The sequence below is a fragment of the Vombatus ursinus genome, unplaced genomic scaffold, assembly GCF_900497805.2.
Source record: "Vombatus ursinus unplaced genomic scaffold, bare-nosed wombat genome assembly UNPS02000749.1, whole genome shotgun sequence".
Lineage (NCBI taxonomy): Eukaryota > Metazoa > Chordata > Mammalia > Diprotodontia > Vombatidae > Vombatus > Vombatus ursinus.
The window spans coordinates 4,954,270-4,977,892 of NW_020940527.1; the positions used below are offsets into that span (position 1 = coordinate 4,954,270).

A 23,623-nucleotide genomic window follows, 5' to 3' on the forward strand; every position below is an offset into this window, starting at 1 on the left:
CCTTCCTTCCTTCCTTCCTTCCTTCCTTCCTTCCTTCCTTCCTTCCTTCTTTTGTTCTTTTCTTCCTTACTCTCTTCCTCTCACCTTCCCTCCCACCTTCCTTCCTTCTCTCCGTCTGTCCCACTTAATTTATCTAGGTAGTTTTTGACTAAGCTTTATTTAAAATAGAGGTTTTGACCTAGGGGAAAATTTGTTAGTTTTGGGTAAAGTGCAGAAAAAGACTTGGGAAACAGTTAAGTTGAGTAAAGAGGAAGTGTGTGGAGGCTAACTCTGCATATATATTTTTTAATGCTAAGAGTAAATTTATATCAACTTATAGATTTTTACATATATCATCTTTATTTGTATACCCACTGACATGGTATTTTTTGTAAATCTCTTAGTTTTCTTTAAAGGTCTCTTAGATAGTAGTCTGGTGGTTGATGGCTTGGTATCTCTGTCTTGGCATAGTTGGGAGTTACAAGCAGCTTCTTTGTCTTAGGCACAGCAGATCCCAAAAAGCCAGCTGAAGGGTTTTTAATTGTAAGCTGCCAGAAAGCAGAGAATGGGTGGTACCAGTGGTGTGATGTTGTGGGGAAAAACTTGGCCATCGGAATAATGGGAGCAGGATAAAAGAAACTGATTAAAGATGGAAGGCTTTTTAACCCTTCAGGATTTGGAGGGAAAAAAATAAACTTTGGGGACTTTAGCTATGAAGAATAAGCATTTTTCTTACTTTTTAAAAATCTCTTTATAGTTGATCTTAAACTCCAGCTGGGTCTTGATTATTGTGAAAAATAAATCCCATGAAATGGTTGATTTGTCAGAATTTGCACTGCATATTAATACCAGACTGGAGGAACAAGTGATCATATTTTACATAATTATAACTCCAAGTAGTGCAAATTCAAATATATTTTTCTACCTTAGGGAATTAAATTTTTTTTTGCACTAATTGAGATCTGGCTGTACATTTAAAATTTTTATGAGTTGAACTGGTTTAACTGGCTTTTCAACTTGTCTTAAGGAATGTATAACAGGATTGAGTGGAGTCATAGCATGCTTGATTTAGGAGACTCTGGGTTTGGATCCCTTCTCTAACTCTTAATGCTAGCTGTGTAACGGAAAAATCACTTAGTGTCTTTGACCCTAAGTTTCCTCATCTGCAAAACAGAAATTATACTTGCAGCATACACTTTAACTTAAATAAGCTAATGTTCTTTAAATCTTTTATAAATTTTAATGCGACATAAAAATGTTATTTGTTGTTATTATTAGACTTCTAGTGAACTCCTAGACAAGTGAATTGTGTTGTTAATACAACAATAAATTGCTAAGAAATGCTGCATAAAACTATGCATAAAAGACCCAAAATTTGTGTACTTAATGCTTAGGAGTTTGCACAGTGTTTATGATTTAAATAAGTTTTGCTAAAATAAGTACATCTTAAAAACATGCAAAACATTTGTATGGTAACAGGAAAAACATAAAATATAGAATCAGAATTCTAGAACTGAAAGCACTTCCTTGTTTTGAAGTTAAAGAAGCCAGAGCACAGCTTGGTTACTGGTCTTGCCCAGCAAGGAAGAGCTGGGAGGGGAGTAGAAGTAGGAGGGCTGAGCTGGCCTCCTGATTTCTGACCCCAAGTTCTAGCCTGCCTCATTCCTTAACCAAGTAACTTATTTAAATATTCCTCCTTGTATTTACTATGTTCCTACTCCTACTTAGGTTAGGGCTTTAAACATACTTAAGCAAATCCTCTGGTTCTTACCCTGTTCTTAAATTAAAGTTGCTCCCGTTCTTACCCTTAGTCGTTTCCTTAACAGTTTATAGTTGAAACTGAATGTTACAGAGAAACAGGTGCCTTATTTTCCCCTTCCTTATTGACTCTTGTTTTCTTCATTCCCATTTGCTCTTTTCTGCTCCTCATTACTTTGTTATTTACAATGAAAATCATTGTTCCTACTATGCTTATGATTAAGTATTTACCATATAAGAATCACTGCATGACATTAATAAACATTGATGAAGGAAAAAAACAGTTTGGACAAAGCATCTTTTCCTATTTAATTGCTGAAAGTTGATGGTAAACTCCTTGTGAACAGGGGTCATTTTGTATTTTTTTGGCCAATAATATTTAGCATAGTGCTAAGCATATAGTGAGGCCTCCGTGAATAATTGTTGGTTGCTGCAAGTGAAATGCTGAAAAAGAGATATTTAGCAAAAGGTATACTGAAAGTTTTCAAGATTTAAGGGTAGTTGGGAGGTAGTTGGTGTATTTATTTTCTTTTAAAATTGTGTTTTCTATCAAATTATCAGAGGTATTCTCTAAAACTTAAGTTGTACTGACAGCAGGCTAGGAATAATTTACTTCTTGATTATTTAAGTTGTATCTACACAGAGATCAAGAAGAAAAAAATTCAAATTTTTATTCTAAATCATATTAAGTCTAATAACACCCAGAAGTTCAGAAACACATGGATTTTTTTTTTAACTGTTTCCCCCCCCCTTCAAGGAAAACCACATCACCCAAGTAGGGGGGAGCTAGGCAGTTTCTGGTGGTTATTTATGCTTCCAAAACTGTCAGGAAGTTAGTTTAGTTCCTAGTAGACATAAATAAATTAGCCAGTCCCTTTATTAGAATTTGGGAGATGCAGGAATTTACTTGTTTGATGAGGGTAGAAAACAAGGAGAACCTGAATTATAAGAGGTTGGTTGGTTGCCTAGAGCTGGACGGGTTCCACGGTGGAGAGAATTGCCACGATGCAGCAGGATCCACTGAGTACAGAGTATTTGCTTCCAGAATCCAAGGCAGTTTGTTGTGGAGCATCCTCTTTTGTTTCCATGAAGATTGCCAAGACTAGTTTCTGCTTTGAAGAATAAAAATGAAGGGATTTCAATGAGAGCCAAAGTCTTTGAAAGAGACCCAAGCTGTTTGTAAGAGCTTATATGATTTTTAAGTTAGTTTAGGTGCCGTGAAGCAATTTGGAAGTTTTCCTCTAAGATGTGGAAAAGATTTTCTTGGTTTCAACATTGTTTAGTGATTGTCCACTTCTTATTTTTGTTAATTAGTCCATTGCTTTGGCAGTATTTCTGAGCCAGCCATTTCCTTGGCCAAAACCCCACTGTCAGAAGGTACCCCATATGATCTGCCAGGGTTAAGTTAACATGCACCTTGAAAATCCTCATTGCTGACCAGAAAGGGAATAAATTCTTCAAAGCAGTAGCTGATGAAAATAGTAGCTGTTGAGTACAGGTCAGTTAGCTGTTTCCTTTGCATTATTCTGCTGAGTAGTGGGTACAGCAGGGTCTTTTGTACCTCTTCATCTAAGTTTTTGTTGATCAATTGTTGACAGGGAAAAGGACACAAAAATGTATGTTATCCTTTTATTACTTTGTCTTTGGCCTTTATACTTCTCTGCCTAACAATTGATCAGTTACCTACATGGTCAACTATGGCATTCCATCTGTGGAATAGCAATTTTGTAATTTCACTTATTAATGGTGTTTCTACTGAAGTTTCTTCAGTAGAGGGTTAAATGCAGACTATTCTTATCAGTAGTCTAAAATCAAATTTGAAAGCAGGTTTAAAACAACACAGTTCTGTAGGCCTTAGTGAGGGATAACTTTTAATCAGTTTTTACAATAGAAAAAGAAAAGGAGCTTTGATGATTTTTGTAAATACAGATACTTCCCATCTCTTGCTGAAACTTTTCCAACCACTAGTCACTGTATCTGGTCACCAGTGTCATGAATCTCTGGCAATCACAGAAAGGAAAATGAGGTAAAGGGAAAAAGTGAAACCATAAATGGTAGCCTGAGAGGAAAAAGATCACAGATTGGCATCTACCCTTTCCTTCTGACTTCTTCTCAACTTTTGTAAGTCACTTTGCTTAGGCTCAGAAGAACTCTGCAAAAACTAATGTAAGACTGGTTTAGACCACAAGAAAAAATATTTAAATTCTCTCCCACTGACCACTTGGATTAATGAGCTAGGGTGGGGTGGAGAGAAAGAGCTGTAGGGAGAGGAGTACATTTTTTAAATTTGTAGATTTTAAGAAGGTTTTATTACTTTTATGTGACTCAGGTTTTTCAGATAGTTGGCTATGTGCTACTGACTCAGTGGTTAGGGAATAATGATGTAGATCATACAGTAGCTAAGCTGTCTTAGAAATATTGTACATTACCAATTGAGAGATTTAGGTGCTTTGGTTGCACTAAGTGCCTCTCCGGGGTAGACCTATCGTGGGGGCGAAAACTGCTGGGGCCTGCTAAAGGAACCTATAACAGCTTTACTACCCATCCCAGCACTTGTCTAGTAGGTAGACATTGGTGACTCCTTGTACTCAGTAGGGGAAAATCAAGAATTGTACACTTAGGAAAGCTAATTGAAGTTACAGAATGTACTAGGTACATTCTGTACTAAGCCTGAATTTAAATGATTTTTAGCTATGGTGGGTAAAATTTTGTTATGTTGGGATTATTTGATTAGAAATGATGGCCACAGTTCATCTAATGGTCTAAGGAAAGTGAAGTACATTTTTTCCTGGAAACAAATTACTTACATGATGTGAATGGCATCACTTACCAGTACATTCTGTCTAATGAGATCATTTCGCTCATAGGCAGGCAAATAATTTCCTAAAAAGAAGCTTATGCTGTTCCATTATACTACTTTATAGAATGAAGTGTTATTTTAAAATATATACATTGCTTTTTAACTTCCCTTTTCCCCTTTCCCCTTTTTGATAAAGAAATTGGCATCACTAGATGCTTTAAATCTTGAGTGGCTCTCTAATTCTAGAGTGTGATGGCAAGCGTGAAAAGGAATGAGAATATCTAGGGTGGAATGAGAGATATAAGGAGAATCTGATTTTCTATACCATTTAAGTATATTTTGACACTGATTGGGAAACACTTAAAGAGGGCTGGCAAAATTGAAAAAACAAACGTGAGACAAAGGGCAAGGAAAACCACCATCAAAAGTGAAAGATTCAAATACTTTGTGGAGAAAAAATATAGTAACTGAGAGATTGGTAGCACTTAGAGGCCATGCCAGAAATAAGGCTGTCCTTAAAAACAGAAACTTTGATTTAATGTGATTGTTTTCTCTTCTAAGTGTAACTGTGTGAAAGAGTAACCTTTGATAAGAGCAATACCTTTTGTTAGTTTCTGCTACCTTATTTTGTCATAGGAATTGTTATAAGTTTCAATGTCCATTATTTATCGTTAGTATTTTTCAACACAGGAGAAGCATAACAATGTAAGAGCCCTCCTTGGAATTAGGAAGACTTTGGATTGAGTCTTATCTCCATTACATGCTAGCTGTGGGATCATGGACAAGTCACTTAATTTCTCAGTGCCCCAAGGCAACTTTCTACGACATTTAATTATAGATGAGTTAATAACCAGTTGTTAATTGCTCTTATGAATGAAAGTTCATGTATATGTACATATGTATATAAGTTTATTTAGAAAGGAAAATATTCTTTAAGGTTGTGTCAAAATGGAATTTGGGAGTTGGGTTCCTGTAAGGTTCAAGACTAGAATTTGTTTAAAATGAGTGAATGTGGATTATTTCATCACTTTATAAACTACCTAATTGTATTGACCAGTTAATATGTTATATGGCTGCAAATCATTGAACACCATGATCTCAGAAAAACCAAAATTTCAGGTGACCTGAAGGTCTGTATACTTTTGCATGATGGATATAAGCAGGTAGAAGTAACATCTTATTATTGATGATTTGCATACTAGAAATGGTTGGAAAGACATCATCAAAGACACGAATGACTAGAGGAGGACATGGTCTAGTCATATATAAAGTTTATTATAATTAAAACTAGAATATGCCCAAAAGTGGTGGGTGGGGGCAAAGTCTTAAGCAGTTAATGAATCAGAAATGTAGCCTAGGCTGTGTTAGGAAGGCTTGCTTCCAGGCCACAGGGAGGTACCCTGCCCAGCTACAGAAGTACACAAAATCCCTAGAGGAAAACATGTACAGTAATCCTATTCCCTTTCCTCCTTTCCAAGGGTTGACTTTGTAGGAATACACACACACACACACACACACACACACACTTTGGGCTAGGCAGTGGGGTTAAGTGACTTTTAAGTGACTTGCTCAGGGTCACACAGCTAGTAAGTGTCAAGTGTCTGAGACCAGATTTGAACTCAGGTCCTTCTGACTCCAGGGCCAGTGCTCTATACACTGCACCATCTAGCTGCTCCCTCTAGGAATGTTTTTAAGAAATCTTTATAATGTAACTTTATATCCTTTCTGAACATGAAAATGAGTTCATGGTCTGTTTTATTTTGAAAATTTATCTAAACTTGAGTTTCTATAAGCAACTGGAACTACTACAAAGCTACATGATAGCAGCTGGTCTATTACTACTGGCATTAGGGTTTACTCTTTCTCTTTCTTAAGTCCTCCTTTAATGTACTACAACCTTATTCCCATGATGATGGCAGTATTACATGGTTCAGTAATGAATGGAGTTGGCACTGCTTTTTGCCATACTGCTGATTCATTTCTTGGTGCCAGCTGTGTGAAGGATAACAGAGAGTACAAATACTGCACTCGTATCTCCAGCATATTAAAAGGAAACATAGGGAGACATATAAGAGTTCTTTGGAGTGTTTTCATAAAAAACATGAATAAGAATTGCACTGGATGAGAAGAGGTGGATGGGTTTTATTCTGAATTTGTGAAAGTACAGAGAGGGCTAAGATGACAGACTTAGGGAGGTGCCAGTGAGACTTCATTTTCTTGAGGGGGAAAAAAAAGAAAAAGTTGGGAACCCAAGAACAAAAAGAATGAAGCAACCAGCCTTTGTTGGAACTATCAAAGGTTGGGGTCAGCAAAGATAAGTTATCTGTCTTTACAAACAGAAAGGGCCTGGATTTTGTAAATATGTTGGGGTAGAAAGAGTCCATAGTCTGTTTTTATTTTGAGGTATTTGAAATGTAGGAATTTTAGCTTTGTGCTGATCTTTGAACTGAAAATCTTTTTTCCTTCCCCATTTAATTTTTGTTTTAATCATTCTTCCAATTGATATTTGACCACTAAGGTTACTAAGTATTGGGGTATCACCAGTTTTTGAAAATGATGAATCACACATCTTCCAGGCATACCCTCTGTTGTGTGTGTGTGTGTGTGTGTGTGTGTGTGTGTATGTAGTATTTGTCCTATTTAAAAAAGTATATCTTGAGGCTTCTATCTCTAAGTCTCAGTTTCCTCTTTGTAAATTGTGGATATCTTCCTTGACTTTCTGCTGCATTTGTCTGTTGAATTGTTCCTCTTTTGGAGAGTCACTTTCCCATTGAATTCTCTGACCTTATGATGTCTTTATTCTCTTCTTCGCTAAAATGTTTTTCCTTGGCTTTTCTTCCATCTGCCTCCTATCAGTTGTCCTGAAAGACTATTTATGGCCCTCTTCTATGTAGATAATCGCTCCCCTTTGCAGAAAAATCCCTTCCTAAATGTATATCTCTATCCTGTCTTTTCCCTTTAGCTCTAGACTCCTGTTTCTAAATGTCTGCTCAGCATTTCTACCAGAATTCTGCTATTCCCTCATATTTAATCTAAGGTATACATTGACTCCTTCCCTGTTGCTTATAAATGTACCTAGATCTCCCCTAGCTTAAAAAACCCATAACAACAAAAAAATCCAACAGAAACCTTCACTTAACTGCTGTCTCCTAAGCTATTGTCCTATATTTCTTCTTTCTTTCATAGTAGAATTTGTAGAAAAAACTACAAATTTACTCTCATTTTCTATACTGACAACTCCTTTTTGTTGCTCAAGCCCTCGAAATCTGGCTTCTGACTGCATCATCCACCTGACTCTCCAAGGTTACCAATAATTGACTATGTTGCTAAATCCAGTGGCCTTTTCTCAGTCCTCATCTGTATTGACTTCTACTGAGGTTGACCATTTGATACTGTTGACTACTTCCTTCTCTTAAATATTTATTCTCTTCTTCCTGGGCATTTATAAGACTGCTCTGTCTTGGTTCTCCTCTTACCTGTTTGAAAGGCAACTTTTCATCCATGTCCCATCTCCTAAATGTGGGTTTATATCAGGCCTCTGTTCTGGATTGCCTCCAGTATCTCTCTATTATCCCTCTCCAGGTGATTTCATCAGTTCTCATGGGTTCACTTATCTTTACATGACTTCTAAATTTGTATATTCCCAGACCTCATTTCCCTCCTGAGATACAGCCTCCATTGACAGCCTAATTACTGAATGTTTGTTCAGTATTTCGTTATTTCAATATTTCATTAACATCTCAAGCTCAACATGACTAAAACTGAATACATTATCTCCCTCTCTCCTTAGTTTTCCTATTTCTGCCAAGGGCATTGTACTCATAGTAACCAAGGTTCACAACCTTGGAGTCATCCTTGACTTTTACCTTTCCTTCACTGCTCATACTCAGTCAGTGGTTGTGTCTTCATAGGGCTCCCTCCCCACCATCTTTCTCTTTTGGTTTCTCTCTACTCACATGGCTGCTACCGTAGTTCACGCTCTCATTGTTTCTTGCCTGTATGAGCTCCCACTTAACATTCCTAAAGCACAAGCCGACCATGACCCTTTCCTACTTAATTTATAGTGATTCACTGTTGCCTCTAGGATTAAAGTAAACACTCCTTTGGTGATTAAAATCTGGCCCTAGTCTCCCTTTCCAGACCAAATTTCATATTATTCCACCTCAGACACTCTGCAGTCCAGCCATAACTGACCACTTGCTCTTCTCAAACCCAGCACGCCATCTTCTGCTTCCCTCTTCCTTCCATAGGCTGTTCCCTGCAGTGCTCCTCTTCCTTCTCTTTAACTTTTGTGACATCCATCTTCCTTCAGGGCTGAGCTGCAGGGGTTGCCTCTTGTGGGAAGTGAGAGACTGTGTGGTATTTTTGCTACAGAGCTGCCCTAAAGCCAGGAAGACCTGGGTTCAAATCCTGCTGCTGACACCTGCTGGCTCTGTGACACTGGGCAGATCACTTAACTTCTCAGTGCTTTAGGCAACTGCCTAAGATTCCTCAGTTGCATAGAAGGTTCCCATCTACACTGGTAGAGGGAGTTTCCTCCCAGTCAGCAAAGTCATTTCCTATCCCTATCCCTATCCCTGTCCCTATCCTACTGGGTGTGCATTTTGTTTTTAATTATCTGTGCTTATGTTATATTCCTGCTGTGTAGTGTAAGCTGTGAGGCCAGAAGCTGTTTCGTTTTCTCTTTGTATTTCTAGAGGGTTTCACATAGAGTTGATGCTTCATAGATTCAATCAGTTGCCTGGCCCTGTTAAGTCAAGAGCTACCCCATTTATCCTCCTTTCCATTTCTTTTGCCACCACCCTAGACCAGGCTCTGATCTATTAAGTGGAGTTTGTAGTTGTCTCCTCACTGTTCTTCCTGCCACTTATCTCTCCCTTTTCACTTCATCTTTCTTACAGCTGCCAAAGTTATCACACTAATGGATGGATCTCAGTGCATCATTTTTCTGTTCCTAAGCCTTCAGTAATCATTTCCTGTTGCCTACAAGGCCTAACCCACTCTGGCTTTTTCCTTCCTTTCTAACTTTATTTTATTCTACTGCCTGTTTGTTGTGTCTTCTATTCCATCTAAATTAGACTAGCATCATTTCTTAATCTTGTCCTGTTTCCACCTCCACACATTCACACAGCCATTCCCTCCTTCTCATCTCTTGCTGTTGAAATTTTTTCATCCCTTAAGATCTACTGTAGCAACCACATCTTCCATGAAGCCCTCTGATAGCCTTTGCTAAATGCTCATCCCATTCTCATTTGTGTTATAATTATTTGTGTCTAAATTACTCATTAGAGGGTAAACTTGAGTGTAGGGATAGTATTTCTTATCTTTGTATCCTTAGTCCTAGAACAGTGTGCCACACATACTAAGTGCTTGATAAGTGTTTATTTAATTGAATTAGACATTTATTAAGTGCCTATTATATTCCCAGCATTGTGATAATTGCTATGGTACTTTACAGGTCTAGATTTTAATTTTTGTAAATTTACCGAATTTCATAGTAGAAGACTGTTCTCTAATAGATACATGCACATCTTAGAAGTAAACATGGTAATTGTTTTGTGAGATTCTAATAACTTAGAATAACGGACAATATATGTGTTAAAGAAGGAATAATGCAAATAGATAATTAGAATTGTTAGCAAATTCACAAAGGTTTTCGTACATATCTTTTGTCAAGATGATTCATTACTTTAATGCTTTATTACAAATTGGAGCACTTGAAAATCTTGGTGAAACTTGTAATCTTATTGTAGAAATTCAAACACTTAGCCATCTACTTATGGCCATTTAATAGCCCTAATGAGGTTGTGCTTCCGATTTAAATAATAGAAACAATTGTAAGACCAGGATTAATAAATTTGCTAATTACTCTCAATGGATCACAAGAGTATTTTTCACAGATTGACTCCTAGCTGCCACTATAAAGTGTAATGTCTGAAATATGAATAATAACTACATGAATTTTGTTCGTTGATTATTTTTTTCAAAATTTAGGAGTAAGGCTAACATAATGAAAAGAATGCTGAAGTTAGGATTCCAATCTTGGCTCTAGTATTAACTTCTGAGATATCAGTTTGTAGAATTTAAATGTCAGCTAATATGATTATATGATTAGTTTGGAGCAATCCTTAATTATTGAAGGATTGTTCTTCAGGATGTTTATGTTCTTTCCATGAGAATTCTGAACTCTTAGAACTTGAAAAAAAGTTGTACCACACTTAATTTTTTATAACATATTACATTAATTAGCTTGCATTGCTTTAGGATTTGCAGAGTGCTTTACATTTGTTAACTCATTAACATTATATATTAATTTGGATTCTTTCGTTCTGCCCGAACTTGTTTGAGTGAAGGCCTGTTCCAACCTTTCTCGTTTTTTCATGAGTAGTATACTTTATGCTTCATAGCTCATTCATATAACAGTTGTTGATAGAGATATGAAAGTCGGTACATGGTTTGGTAGTTGCTGATGCCTTTTCTGTCAGTTTTGTTTTAAAACAAAAGATACTTTACATTTATATGTCAGTCATTTAGCAAGCATTTATTAAGCACCTACTATGTGCTAGACACAGTAGAGAGACAAAGACAAAGATGAAACAGTCTCTTCTCACCTTATATGTTGTTGTTCTTGTAGAATGTAATTCCCCAAAAAAGAAGACATGGTCTCATTTTTATCTTTGCCTTTCTAATCTCTAGCACATTGCTATGTGATAGGTTGATTTTTCAGTAATTTGTTGAGCACAAAGCTTCATCTGTTATAATTCACACGTACATTCGTTCTTAGTTACCTCTTCCCTGGAGTGACCAGCTCCTGATAAAACCTATGTGGTCAGTAGGCACTCAGTTCTTAAGTTTTCATTTTGATAGACTACCTTGGAAGTCCCAGAAAACACAGCAGTCCTTATTTGCTCTGGTAGGGCAAGGGAAGGTCACATAAAACCATAGTCGTCATTATCTGGCTTGGTGCCCATGGTGGTCAAAGAAAATCCTGCAGTGTGTCTTTGACCTCATAGATTTGGTGGATGCCGTGATAATTACTTTAATATGTACCTTCCCTTTAGCAAGTTTTTATGGCTTGATCTGTTTTTCCCACTCCCATAAGTCGTTACCTTTTAGGTATTTATTCATGCCTTCACAGGCTTGTAGAATTTAGATTATGAAACACCTTGGCAGTCATCATTCCAACCTCTCATTTTGCAGTTGAAAAAGCTGAGATTGGGAGAGATGAAGTGACTTTTATCTCTAGGTCACAGTGGGGTTAGGGTAACAAGTGGTTAGTGCTAAGCCCCAGACTCATATAATTTATACTTTTGGATTGGGCACATTGGATTTATGTTCAGTTGACTTGATCTTTGATATTTACATACCTCATAAAAGAATCTGTTTCAATTTGGTGCTGTAATTATTGCCACAGTTACCACTAAATTCTGAAAGACTTCATCATGTTTATAGCTAATAATGTTACACACTCAGTGTTTGATATTATATGTTTTGGTCACTTTCTATTACCTCTGGATTTTTCATATGTGGTGCTTTCTTCTCTCCATGACTTTTCACAACCTCTCTCCCATTACATTCCCTCCTCACCTTGCCCACCTCTTAGAATCCCTAGTTTCCTTCAAAGCTCAGTTTAAGTAGCATCTTATACATGATGTACCCAGTTGCTAGTCCCTTATCTTTCCCCTCCCCCCCATCTCAATGCCCTCTATATATTTTTATAGAGGTAAAGACTGGATAGTGAACTCCCAGATGAGGAAACTCCCTCTACCAATGCCCACAAGGTGTTGTTTTCTGCAATTTATAGTCGTAGTTGCCTGGAGCACTGAAAAGTTATTTTACATGCCCAGGGTCACACAGTCTTCCCAGTTTAAGCATCAGCTTTCAGGCTCTCTGCCATGTTGCCTCATATATTTTTATGTGTGTGTGTGTTCATATATGTATATATGTTTATGTATGTGTATATATGTGTGTGTTTATGTATGTATATGTGTTTATGTATGTATATATTATGTATATATTTTTGTGTGTGTATGTGTGTGTATACATACATATATACCCACAAATACATTTCTGTTGTCTCCCCTTGAGGTCAAGAACTAGCTTCATTTTCAGTTTGTATCCCCATTGCCTAGCATTATGCCTAGCATTATGCTATATAAGCACACAGGTGCTTAGTAGTTGCTTAGGGATTTGATTACTGTGCTTAGGATTTTTTAAATGGAACCTCTTGCAAGTTTAAAAAAATAATTAACTTATTCAGCTTTACACACACACACACACACACACCCCTTGTGAAGAGGAAATGCACATCAGATGTCCAAACAAGGCAGCAGGGAGTGAATTGCTACACGTATAGAAGAACAAGAGCCATTTTCTTGGAGGTAAGTGGTGAAAGAAAATGAATAGAGGAAAGGCAAGCTATCAATAAGCTGTATCAAAAAAGTACTCCAAATCACTAATAAAAAGAGATGCAAATTAAAACAACTTGAAATTTCACCTCATACGTATCAGGTTGGTGAAGATGACAAGAGGAAATGGTAAATATTGGAAGGGCTTTGGGAAGATGGGCATACTCCTGTACTTCAGTTCAAATTGTGACTTGGTCCACTCGTTCTAGAAAACAATTTAGAATTATGCCCCCAACGTTATTAAATTGTGAACATCTTTTGATTATTTTTTATCCCACTACTAGGCTTGTATCTCCAGAAAATAAAAGAAAGAGGAAATATTCCTGTAGGTAGCCTATTGGATGCAACACTGGCCCTGGAGTCAGGAAGACCTGAATTCAAATCCAGCCTCAGACACTTATAACTCTGTGACTTTGGGCAAGTCACTTAAATCTGTGTTTGCTCAGTTTCCTCATCTGTAAAATCTGGATTAGAGAAGCATCTACATCATGGGATTGTTGTGAGGATCGGATGAGTTAATATTTGTAAAGTGCTTGGCACATAGTAGGCACTTTATAAATACAAACAAATATTATCCCCCCCCCCAAAAAAAAACTTTAGCAGTACTTTTTACAATAAAAAATAAAATAAAGGTATATAGAAATTAATTTCCAGGGAGATGTTCACTAGTAGCTAGGGTCAGAGGAGGGGATCATTATAGTCTTCTAAAGGAAGTGGCAATTGATCTAAGCTTTGAAAGACTAGAATTTCTGAGAGGCCTAGGTGAAGAGGGATTGTGTTCCAGGTTTGGTGGACAACCTACATAGAAAAGTGAAGATAGAACATAGTTGGTGCTTAATAAATGTTTATTGACCGATGTGACTGACTGACTCAATTCATAATTTGTACAGAAGAACTGTGAGTAAGTCAGTTTGGCTCTCTATGAAAGGAGATAATAGGTCTGTATCAGTATATTTTTTAAAAACCCAGTTTCCGTTTTTCAGCCCCAACAGCTTTTTACAGTAGTTGAAATTTCTTTAGTTTTGTGCTGTGTTAATTTTAATTTTTGCTGTAACCAATTGGTGGCCTGACTGTACATAGACAGATGATTGAGAAATGGCTCCCACATCAGTAACAGCCCTTTGTTTCCTGTAGATTAAAAAGAATCCACTTTTTGGTGGGTCATTTGGTATCCAACATCTACCTTAATCTCTCCTGGTATAAATATCCATGATACATAGGCAAGGAAGCTTATGTATATCCTTGTAGCAGTGGAAGAGGTCAGGTAGAGTGTGCCCCAGGAATTTTGTTAAATAAGGGACAGCTAAATATGACTTAAAAAATTGGTTGGAGGACAATTGACTTGTCCAGGTCCTGCAGTGAGATTTGTAAAATCCTATGATTTTTATTCAAAGGCTCATTCATTGGCTGGTCTGTTAAATATATTTGTGCATTTCTGTGACTAGTATTTTTTTTTTATGGCTTTTATAGGTATGGTCTGAAACCCAATGACCAAATTTTGGCAGAGGAGAAACATAAAGAACTGTAAGTATATGATAGAACATTATTACACTTGGCATTTTATGTTTGTCTGTAGTTGGTATCTTAACACACAAACTCATTTAATAATTATATATAGTGTAATCAACACTATAGATTTAATTCTGTTGGACATGAATGTAGGTCATTCACTGAAAACAGTTAATTTAACCTTGAATTGGAAATAATTGCTCTCACTGGTACATTGAAAAATAGCTATAGAATGTAGTTATATATTTAGTCATTCAGAGTAACAATGTGGATTGTCACATTAATTTAATTTCCTTTTTCCAGATAAAATGGAAAAATTGTCATTTTTTAAAATGTTGATTTTTTTTTTTTGAATGACCACATCTTTTACTTTGCTTGTGAAGGAGTCTCACCTTGCCTGTAATTAATTTGCTAGTCTATGGAATTGATGATGTGGAGAGTCGTTGTTGCCTAGTGGGTAGAGAACTGTCTTTGGAGTCAAGAAGATGTATGTTCAAGTTTGGACTGTAACACATACTGTGACCTACCAGAGTGTAATTTGGTCAAATTACTTGCAGCTGGTGGCATAGTAGATAGAGTGTGAACCTGGAGTCAGAAAGACCCAGGTTCAAATTTGGCCTCCTATACTTAACTAGCTGTGGCAGGTTGCTTAATTTTTGTCTGCCTTAGTTTCCTCATCTGTAAAATGGAAATAACAATAAATAATACCTTCCTTCCAGGGTGTGTGAGGATGAAATAAGAAAATATTGTAAAACACTTTGCAAACTTTAAAACTCTATGTCAGCGTTTTTGTTGTTTTTATTATTAACCCAGCAAGTCTCTAAGACTATTAAGTTGAAAGCAGATACAGATCTATATTAGAAGAAGGAATTCTTCACTAAGAATTCTGTCTACTGATGAAATGACTAATTAAAAAAATGCCAAAGATCACATAATGTCATAGCGTTAGAGCTGGAAGGGATCTTGGAGGTCATTGTGTCCCGTCCCTGCGTTTTTACAGATGAGGAAACTAAGAGAGAGAGTTGAAGGGACTTGTATAGCATAACACAGCTAATGCACAGGTAGGATCTGAACCCATATGCTATAGCCATTACATGTTGATAGTGAACTGTTGTTATATTTTTTAAAAGAATCATGATTAAAAGTTTTAAAGCAAGTACTTTAAATTTCCATACAACGTACTTAAGATCTTACATTTAACTTTTATTAAAGGAAATCATTGTTCATGTTCTGAAATTTCTCTATGACAGTTTTAAAGGTATTTGCTGATATTTGAAAGAAAGTTTCAGCAGTCATGACCTGAAGTTATAAAATGAAAAAATATACTGCTTGTAGTAGCTGATGTACAAAAGCCCATTTAGTTGCTTGAAGTGGGAATTGAACTAGTTTATCTCAGAGGACCATTCCAACTCTAGGTCCCATTGGTTTATCATTCTTACTTTGCTTCTCCCTGTCCCAGCCTTTGTATTGAGAGGGAAACAGCAAAAATGAATATATTTCAAAAACTGCCTAAAAAGCAGAATTGGCCAGATGTAAAAAGTTGTACAAAAATTCACTGAAGAGAAGAACTCCTTAAAAAGCAGAATTGACCAAATGGAAAAAGATGTATAAAAATTCGCTGCAGAAAAGAACGCCTTAAAAAGTAGAATTGGCTAAAAGATTGTACAAAGGCTCACTGAAGAAAATATTCCTTAAAAATTAAAATTGGACAAGTAGAAGCTAATGACTCCATGAGACATCAAGACACAATAAAACAAAATCAAAAGAATGAATAGAAGAAAATGTGAACTGTCTCATTGGAAAATAACTGATCTGGAAAATAGATCCAGGAGAGATATAATTTAATAATTATAAGACCACCTGAAAGCTATGATCAAACAGAGCCTCAACATCATCTTTCACGAAATTATCAAGGAAAACTGCCTTGATATCTCAGAACCAGAGGATAAAATAGAAATGGAAAGAATCCACTAATTAGCTCCTTGGAAGAGATCCCAAAATGAAAACTCCCAGGAATATTATAGCCAAATTCCGGTCAAGGAGAAAATATTGTGGAGCCACAGTCAAGATAACACAAGATTTAGCAGCTTCTACAATAAAAGATCATAGGGCTTGGAATATTGATAAATGATCATAGGATATGGATAGGCAGTTTTCAGATGAAATCAAAGCTATCTATAGTCATATGAAAAAAAGTTACATTAGATTAGAGAAAGACATTTAAAAAGCCCTGAAGTACTACCTCATACCTATCAGATTGACTAATATGACAGAAAAGGAAAATGCCAGATGTTGGGGGGATGTGGGAAAATAGGCACACTAAAGCACCGTTGGTGGAGTTGTGAACTGATCCAACCATTCTGGAGAGCAATTTGGAACTAAGAGCAGAGGGCTACAAAACCATGCATACACTTTGACCCAGCAATACCACTACTAGGTTTGTATCCCAAAAAGTTTAAAAAAAAAATAAGGAAAAGGACCTATTTGCACAAAAATATTTATAGCAGTTCTTTTTGTGATAGAGAATTTTTTAGAATTGTCCATCAATTGGGGAATTGTAGTATGTGATTTTGATGGAATAATATCATGCTTTAAGAAATGATGAGAAGGATGCTTTCAGAGAAACTTGGTGAACCGATATGAAGTGAGGTAAGCAGAACGAGGAGAACAGTGTGCACAGTGTACACACTAACAGCAGTACTAAATGATGATCAAGTATGAATGACTTAGCTCTTTTAGCAATACAATGATGCAAGACAATTCCGAAGGACTCTTGATGAAAAATGCTATCCTCCTCTAGAGAAAGAACTGATGGAGTCTGAAAAGAGATTGAAGCATTGTTAAAAAACTTTGTTTTTTCGTGTTTTTTTTTTGGGGGGGGAGAGGGGTTGTGTTTTCTTTCACAGCATGACTAATATAAAAATATGTTTTGCATGACTATACATGTATAACCTATATCAAATTGCTTGCCTTCTCAATGAGGGGAGGAGGGGAGGGAGGAATAGAATTTGGAACTCAAAATTTTAAAAACTGAATGTTAAAAATGTTTTCCATGTAATTGGAAAAAAATAATTAGAAAAAACCAATATATTTCTCTCTGCCCCCCTTTTCTGGCCTGCTTATCCTTTTTCCAAGATGGAAAAAGAAAATGTTTGATAATATGATAGAGAAGACTTCTTAGGCCTTTGTACATAGACTCTTAGAACTGGAGATGCATTGTAAGGTTGTCTATTTGCTTTTAGGAAAGGCCAAGTTTAAACAAGATCTGTCTCACTTGTAATAATTACAGAAAGTAAATTTCATACCCTTACTTGGGAGCTTATTGTAATGATGTTCTCTACCCACTGTTAGAAATTTTTTTTTGCAGATATAGTTTAAATCTGTTCTTTAGATGGAAAATAGCAAGCTGCCTATTTTTTATGGGACAGTTCTTCAGTTACTTAAAGGCTATTATTATTATGTTGACCAGTTTGCCTTCTCCAGTCCTGAAGATCCTAATTTTGCTTTGCCTTTCTTTTTTTTTTTTTTTTCGTATTTTTTGTATTCTTTATTTTTAGGCAATTGGGGTTAAGTGACTTGCCCAGGGTCACACAGCTAGTAAGTGGCAAGCATTTGGTCTGAGGTCGGATTTGAACTCAGGTCCTCCTGACTTCAGGGCCACTGCTCTATCCACTGCACCACCTAGCTGCCCCTGGTTTTGCCTTTCTTGTAGTTCTAACTTTTCAACGTTGCTCTTTCCCAAATGACATCTGGGCTTGGTTCTTATGTTAAAGAAACCCCAACTAAATACAATCCTATATTTGGATACTTTGATGAGTTGTCATTTTATTGATGGTGGGCATTTCCTTCAATCGTAAATAGAAATCCATTCATGCTTTTTCACGTGTGTGACTTGTGTTCACTCGTAGCTGGTCCACAGTGGATTTCTTTGTAATCCCAGGGCCTTTACTTTGGATCTCTTGACATTGCTTTGATACTAACAGAGCCTGAAGGTTGTATACCAGTTACTCCTAATTTTTGTTATTTGTCTGTATGTATCTAGTTATAGGCCATTCAATAAAGAATTCACCAATTATAGAATTATTTAATGGTTCTGAAATACTCTTCTAGTTTTTACACCTTCTAGTCCACTTTGCATTTTTGTGTGTCCCACTACATCGCTGACTCATCGCCACATCTCTTGCTCTCTTGGTATATAGACTTTTGTCATGGCTATGCCCACTCTTTAGGAGATCCTTTAGTGTCCTTCCGGTTCAGTATTAGTCTGTCGTCTTCACTTCCCCTTTGCTCTAAGTCACTATGTACCCTGTTTGGCTCCTATCATCTTATTGACCTCTTGCATTTGATTTTGCAGTTTCTTATTACTTTGCTCACGTTTCATGAAATAGGGTCATAAGCCCAGAGCTGGAAAGAACCTTAGAGGACATCCAGTCCTACCTTTTTATTTTACAGATGATGAAACTGAGGCCCAAGGAGCACTTGTCCAAGGTTATACAGACAGCGTTAATGGTCAGCATTTGAACCCAGGTCCTTTTTTTTTTTTTTTTCACAACCAGTGCTTTTACATTGTTATTGTTGCTACCCTGTAGACTTTTAACATAGTTTTTCATGTTCAGTTGGGTTCCATATGTATAATTAGTGATTAAACAAGTATCAAGTGCCTACTGTGTGCCAGGCCCTCTGCTTAGGTATTGGGGATAAGAATGAAACAACCTCTGTAAGTGAAGGGCTTACATTCTAATAGGAGAAACAACTATATATACATATACATATCTACATATAGATATTCTATATGTAGATATGTATATATAGCATAAAAATAAAGTGGATAAATACAAATATATATACAAAGTAGTTAAAACAAGGTAGTTTGGGAGAAGGGCAATGAGGGGATAAAGAAAGGCTTCATGATGAAGATAGTGCACTTATTGGATACACTTTACTGAGTTTCATATTGTTCTGAACTCTTTTAAAATATGTCAAATTCTCTTGGTATGATTCTAGTCTTGCCAGATATTACCTGTATGAACTTGGGCAATTGTTTCGGTTTCCTTGTTTGTAAAATGAGGGGTTTGTAGTAGTTGATTGATGAAGTCCCTTTCATGTCTTTGTGCTATAGAATCTAAAACCAGCTGTAAATTTAGCTGATGTAAAGCCATGAGCCAAGACCAGTTAGTTTGATCCCATTTAGTTTCTTCTGGAAAAGAGTTGTTGCTTAGCCATAGGATAATACGTACCTTATCCCTATTAATCATTGTCCAGATGTGTTTTCATTAATTATAATGGAGGGTATTTAGATAATGTTAACCAAACTTCTCCCAACTATTAGGAAAGTAATTCAAGGTATACCCAGTGATTGGTCATTGCTTCCCACTAAACTGCCATTATGGGTCAGTAATATATAACAGGGATAATGCATCAAACATAATAAATACTTGTCAACTTGAAGACAGATTGTAGAACTGGAGCTAGGAGGGACCTTAGAGGTAAGGAAACTGAGACCCAAGTAAGTTAGGTGACTTGTCTAGCGTCATACTGCTAGTAAAATGGCAGAGAATGAATATGAACCAGGTACTCTGACTGCCCTTTCTACTATTACCAGAAGTTATATGGCATGAAGCCATATGGCAATATGACACCAGAAATGTTTCCCTGATCAAAGAATGTTTTTAGCTAGATTCTCTTATGTATGTCATTCCTTCAGACATAGCAGACTTGTTAATTGATTTTATTTTATTTAAACAGAGCTTGTTGGGATGCTGGAATTGAGTATGGTGTTATTTGATTGTTCCTTAAGGATCTGGGAACTTGTGTCCTCAAATACAATAACATTTTGTATTGAAAGGTCTCTTCTATGTTTATGTATTTTCCAAAGAACTTAGTTTCTTTGAATATGTGAAAAGGAAAATGCCGCATAACTGGCTTATTTTGAAATATTTTTATTTTATGTAACAAAATAATCTTGAAATCTTAAAAAAAAAACAAGTAAAGACCAATTTAACATTACAGAAGATGAGATTTTCTTTCTTTTTACTATTTTAAAACTTTTATTTAATGTTTTGAGTTCCAAATTCTATATCTCTGTCTCTCCCTCTTTGCCCTCCCCCCTCCACGAGATGGTAAGCAATCAGATACAGGTTTTACATGTGCAGTTATGTAAAATGTTTCCATAGTAGTCATTTTGGACAAGATGACTCATATAAAAGAAAAAAAATAAAAGAAAGTGATAAATAGCATGCTTCAGTCTGTATTCAGTCAATATCAGTTCTTTCTGCGGAGGCAGATAGTATGCTTTATCATTAGTCCTTTGGGATTGTCTTGGATCATTGTATTTCTGAGAATAGTTCTTCACTGAACAACATTGCTGTTGCTGTTTACAACATTCTCCTGGTTCTGTTCACTTCACTAATCATCAATTCATGTAAGTCTTTCCAGGTTTTTCTGAAATCATCCTGTTCGTCATTTCTTATAGAACAATAATATTCCATTATAATCATATACCACAGCTTGTTTAGCCATTCCCCAATTGATGGACATCCCTTTGATTTCCAGTTCTTAGCCGCCACAAAAAGAGCTCCTATAAATATTTTTGTACATGTGGGTCCTTTTCCTTTTTTTTTTGGACATCTTTGGGATCTAGACCTAGTGGTATTGCTGGATCAAAGGATGTGCACAGTTTTTTAGCCCTTTGGGCAGAATTATAAATTATTCTCTAGAATGGTTAAACCAGTTCACAACTCTACCAGCAGCGCATTAGATTCCAGTTTTCCCAGCATTTGTCATTTTGTCATATTAGCCAATATGTTAGGTATAAGGTGGTATCTGTGGGGTGTTTTAATTTGCCTTTCTCTAATCAGTAGTTATTTGGAGTATTTTTTCGTGGGACTATAGACTAAAAACTGCCTGTTCATATCATATGACCATTTAACAAGATAAGATTTTCAGCCTCCTAAAACTACTAGGCAAGCTGTGTTAGGGAACATAATGCAGTTGTCCTAAGGGTAGGTCCAGTTATTCTTTTGGAAACTATTATAAGATATGTGTGTATATAGCTTTTTAAACATTTTTCTTTTAAGATGAACGTGCCACCTTTTTACAGAACCGGTGCTTATGGAACGAGTGGCATGTGTCTCCTGTTGTGTCGTCACTTCCCGCATTTTGGCATCAGTCTAAAATGTGCTCAGTCCCTTTGACAGCTGCTTCTCTTCCTTGTGGTTTGCTGCCCACATCCTGAAGAAAAGCTTTGGTGGGATATGTCAGAATGAAAGCAGAATATCCGGTCTTGCACTATAGCTCCAGAGATGTCTGGTTCTAATTGTTAGCAGACATCTCAAAAAGAAGGTTTCGAAACATTGCCTCATATTGATCTTTTTCTTCAAATGACATGCTTCAGATATTTCTTTGCTCATCTTATATCGTAAGAAGGAACAATAGTCGAGACTTCGAATCTAGCTTTAGAAACTGTCAGAAAATGCACTATTTATATGCTGTTAATTACATCAGAGATTAAGTATAACTTCTCAGATGAGATCCTGTTTACTGAAGAGAATAGCTGTTTTACTCTGGTAATAATAATAATAATTAACATTAAGTAGCATCTATTGTGTACAAGGCACTATGCTAAAGCATTTTACAAATATCTCATTTGATCCTCATAGCAACCCTGGGAGGTAGGTGTGCTATTATTATCCCCATTTCACAGATCAGGAAACTGAGGCAGACAGGTTAAATGACTTGCCCAGGGTCACACAAGTAGTAAGTGTCAGAGGCAGGATTTGAAATCAGGTCTTCCTGATTCCAGGCTCAGCTTTCTATCTACTTTACCCCCAGTTGGTATTGTGTAAAGATTGTATTATAGAATTGTATAAATAAGCAGACTGGCACTATTAGTTGGTCTAATGTTCTGATTCTTTGTTTCTATAATTTTAGTGGTGTGCATTCCTTTCTGTTGTGTGATTCTTTTTTTTTTTTCTCTTTTTTTTTTATTGTGTGATTCTTATTGCAGTTTTTTCATACAGCTTCCTTAAAGGTTCCATGCAATGGGATGGCGTTAGTGATTTTGTTCTCTAAAAACTTGGGGGCGCAGTGGATAGAGCACCAGCCCTAAAGCCTGGAGGACCTGAATTCAAAGTCCGGCCTCAGACCAAACACTTGACACTGACTAGCTGTGTGACCCTGGGCAAGTCACTTAACCCAAAATGCCTAAAAAAACAACGAAAAAAAATTGGGGGATACTAGTGTAGCACCTAGACTATCCCTTTGTTATCCTTTATTCTTAGCAGTGTGACCAGCCTCCTCTTATTTTGGTTTCTCTCTCTGCAGATTGTGATAGTCTCTTTGATCCTCTTTTCTCCCTAGGTTTCTGGGACACTGCTTTTACCTGGTTCTCTTTCTGCCTGTCTAGCACTCTTTCTCAGTCTCCTTTGGTGGATATTCTTTTAAGTCTTACCAGCTAACTGTGGGTATTGCTCAAGGCTGTGTTTTGGGCCCTCTTCTCTTCTCCCTCAAAATACTTCTTTTAGTGAACTCATCATCTTCCCTGGTTTCAGTGATCATCTCTATGCGGATGATTCTCAGGTTCATTTGTTCAGCCCTAATCTCTGTCCTCACCTCCAGTCCAGCATTTCCAGATACTTTTTGGGTATCTTCAATTCAATGTCTCATAGCAATCTTAAACTCAGTATATCCAAAATTTGGCTCATTGTCTTTTCCCTAAATCCTTCCCTACTAATTAAATTTCTGATACTATTTAGGGGACCACCATCCTCCTGGTTAGGTGTAATCCTCAACTTCTTACTCTCTTACCCCTCTCTTCCATATCCAATCTGTTGCCACGTCCTATTTTACTTCAGTAACATCTCATGTACCCCTACTTCTTTCCTCTGATAGTGTCACTGCTCTGATCTAGACCCTCATCACCTCATGCATGGACTGTTGTCACAGTTCATTGGTTGGTCAGCCTGCCTGAAGTCTCTGCCCTTTCGAGTCCATCCTCCATTCAGCTGCCAGTTATCTTGCTAAAGCACGGGTCTGACCATGTCACTCCCCTATTTAATAAGTTCCCATTGGCTCCCTTTTACCTCTAGGATCAAATATGCAATCTTGTGTTTGGCTTTTAAAGGCCTTCATAGCCTGGCACCTTGCTGCTTTCCCCATCTTATTATACGTT

At 36.7% G+C, this 23,623-nt stretch overlaps 1 protein-coding gene across 2 annotated transcripts in view; it reads left to right on the forward strand.

The window, feature by feature from the left end:
- ADK (adenosine kinase) overlaps window positions 1-23,623 on the forward strand; it is a 609,732-nt gene that overhangs the window by 76,570 nt on the left and 509,539 nt on the right. For both annotated transcript variants that reach the window (XM_027858815.1, XM_027858823.1), the window contains exon 3: window positions 14,416-14,469. In XM_027858815.1, the coding sequence (XP_027714616.1) occupies window positions 14,416-14,469 (54 nt within the window). The remainder of the gene's footprint in view (window positions 1-14,415; window positions 14,470-23,623) is intronic.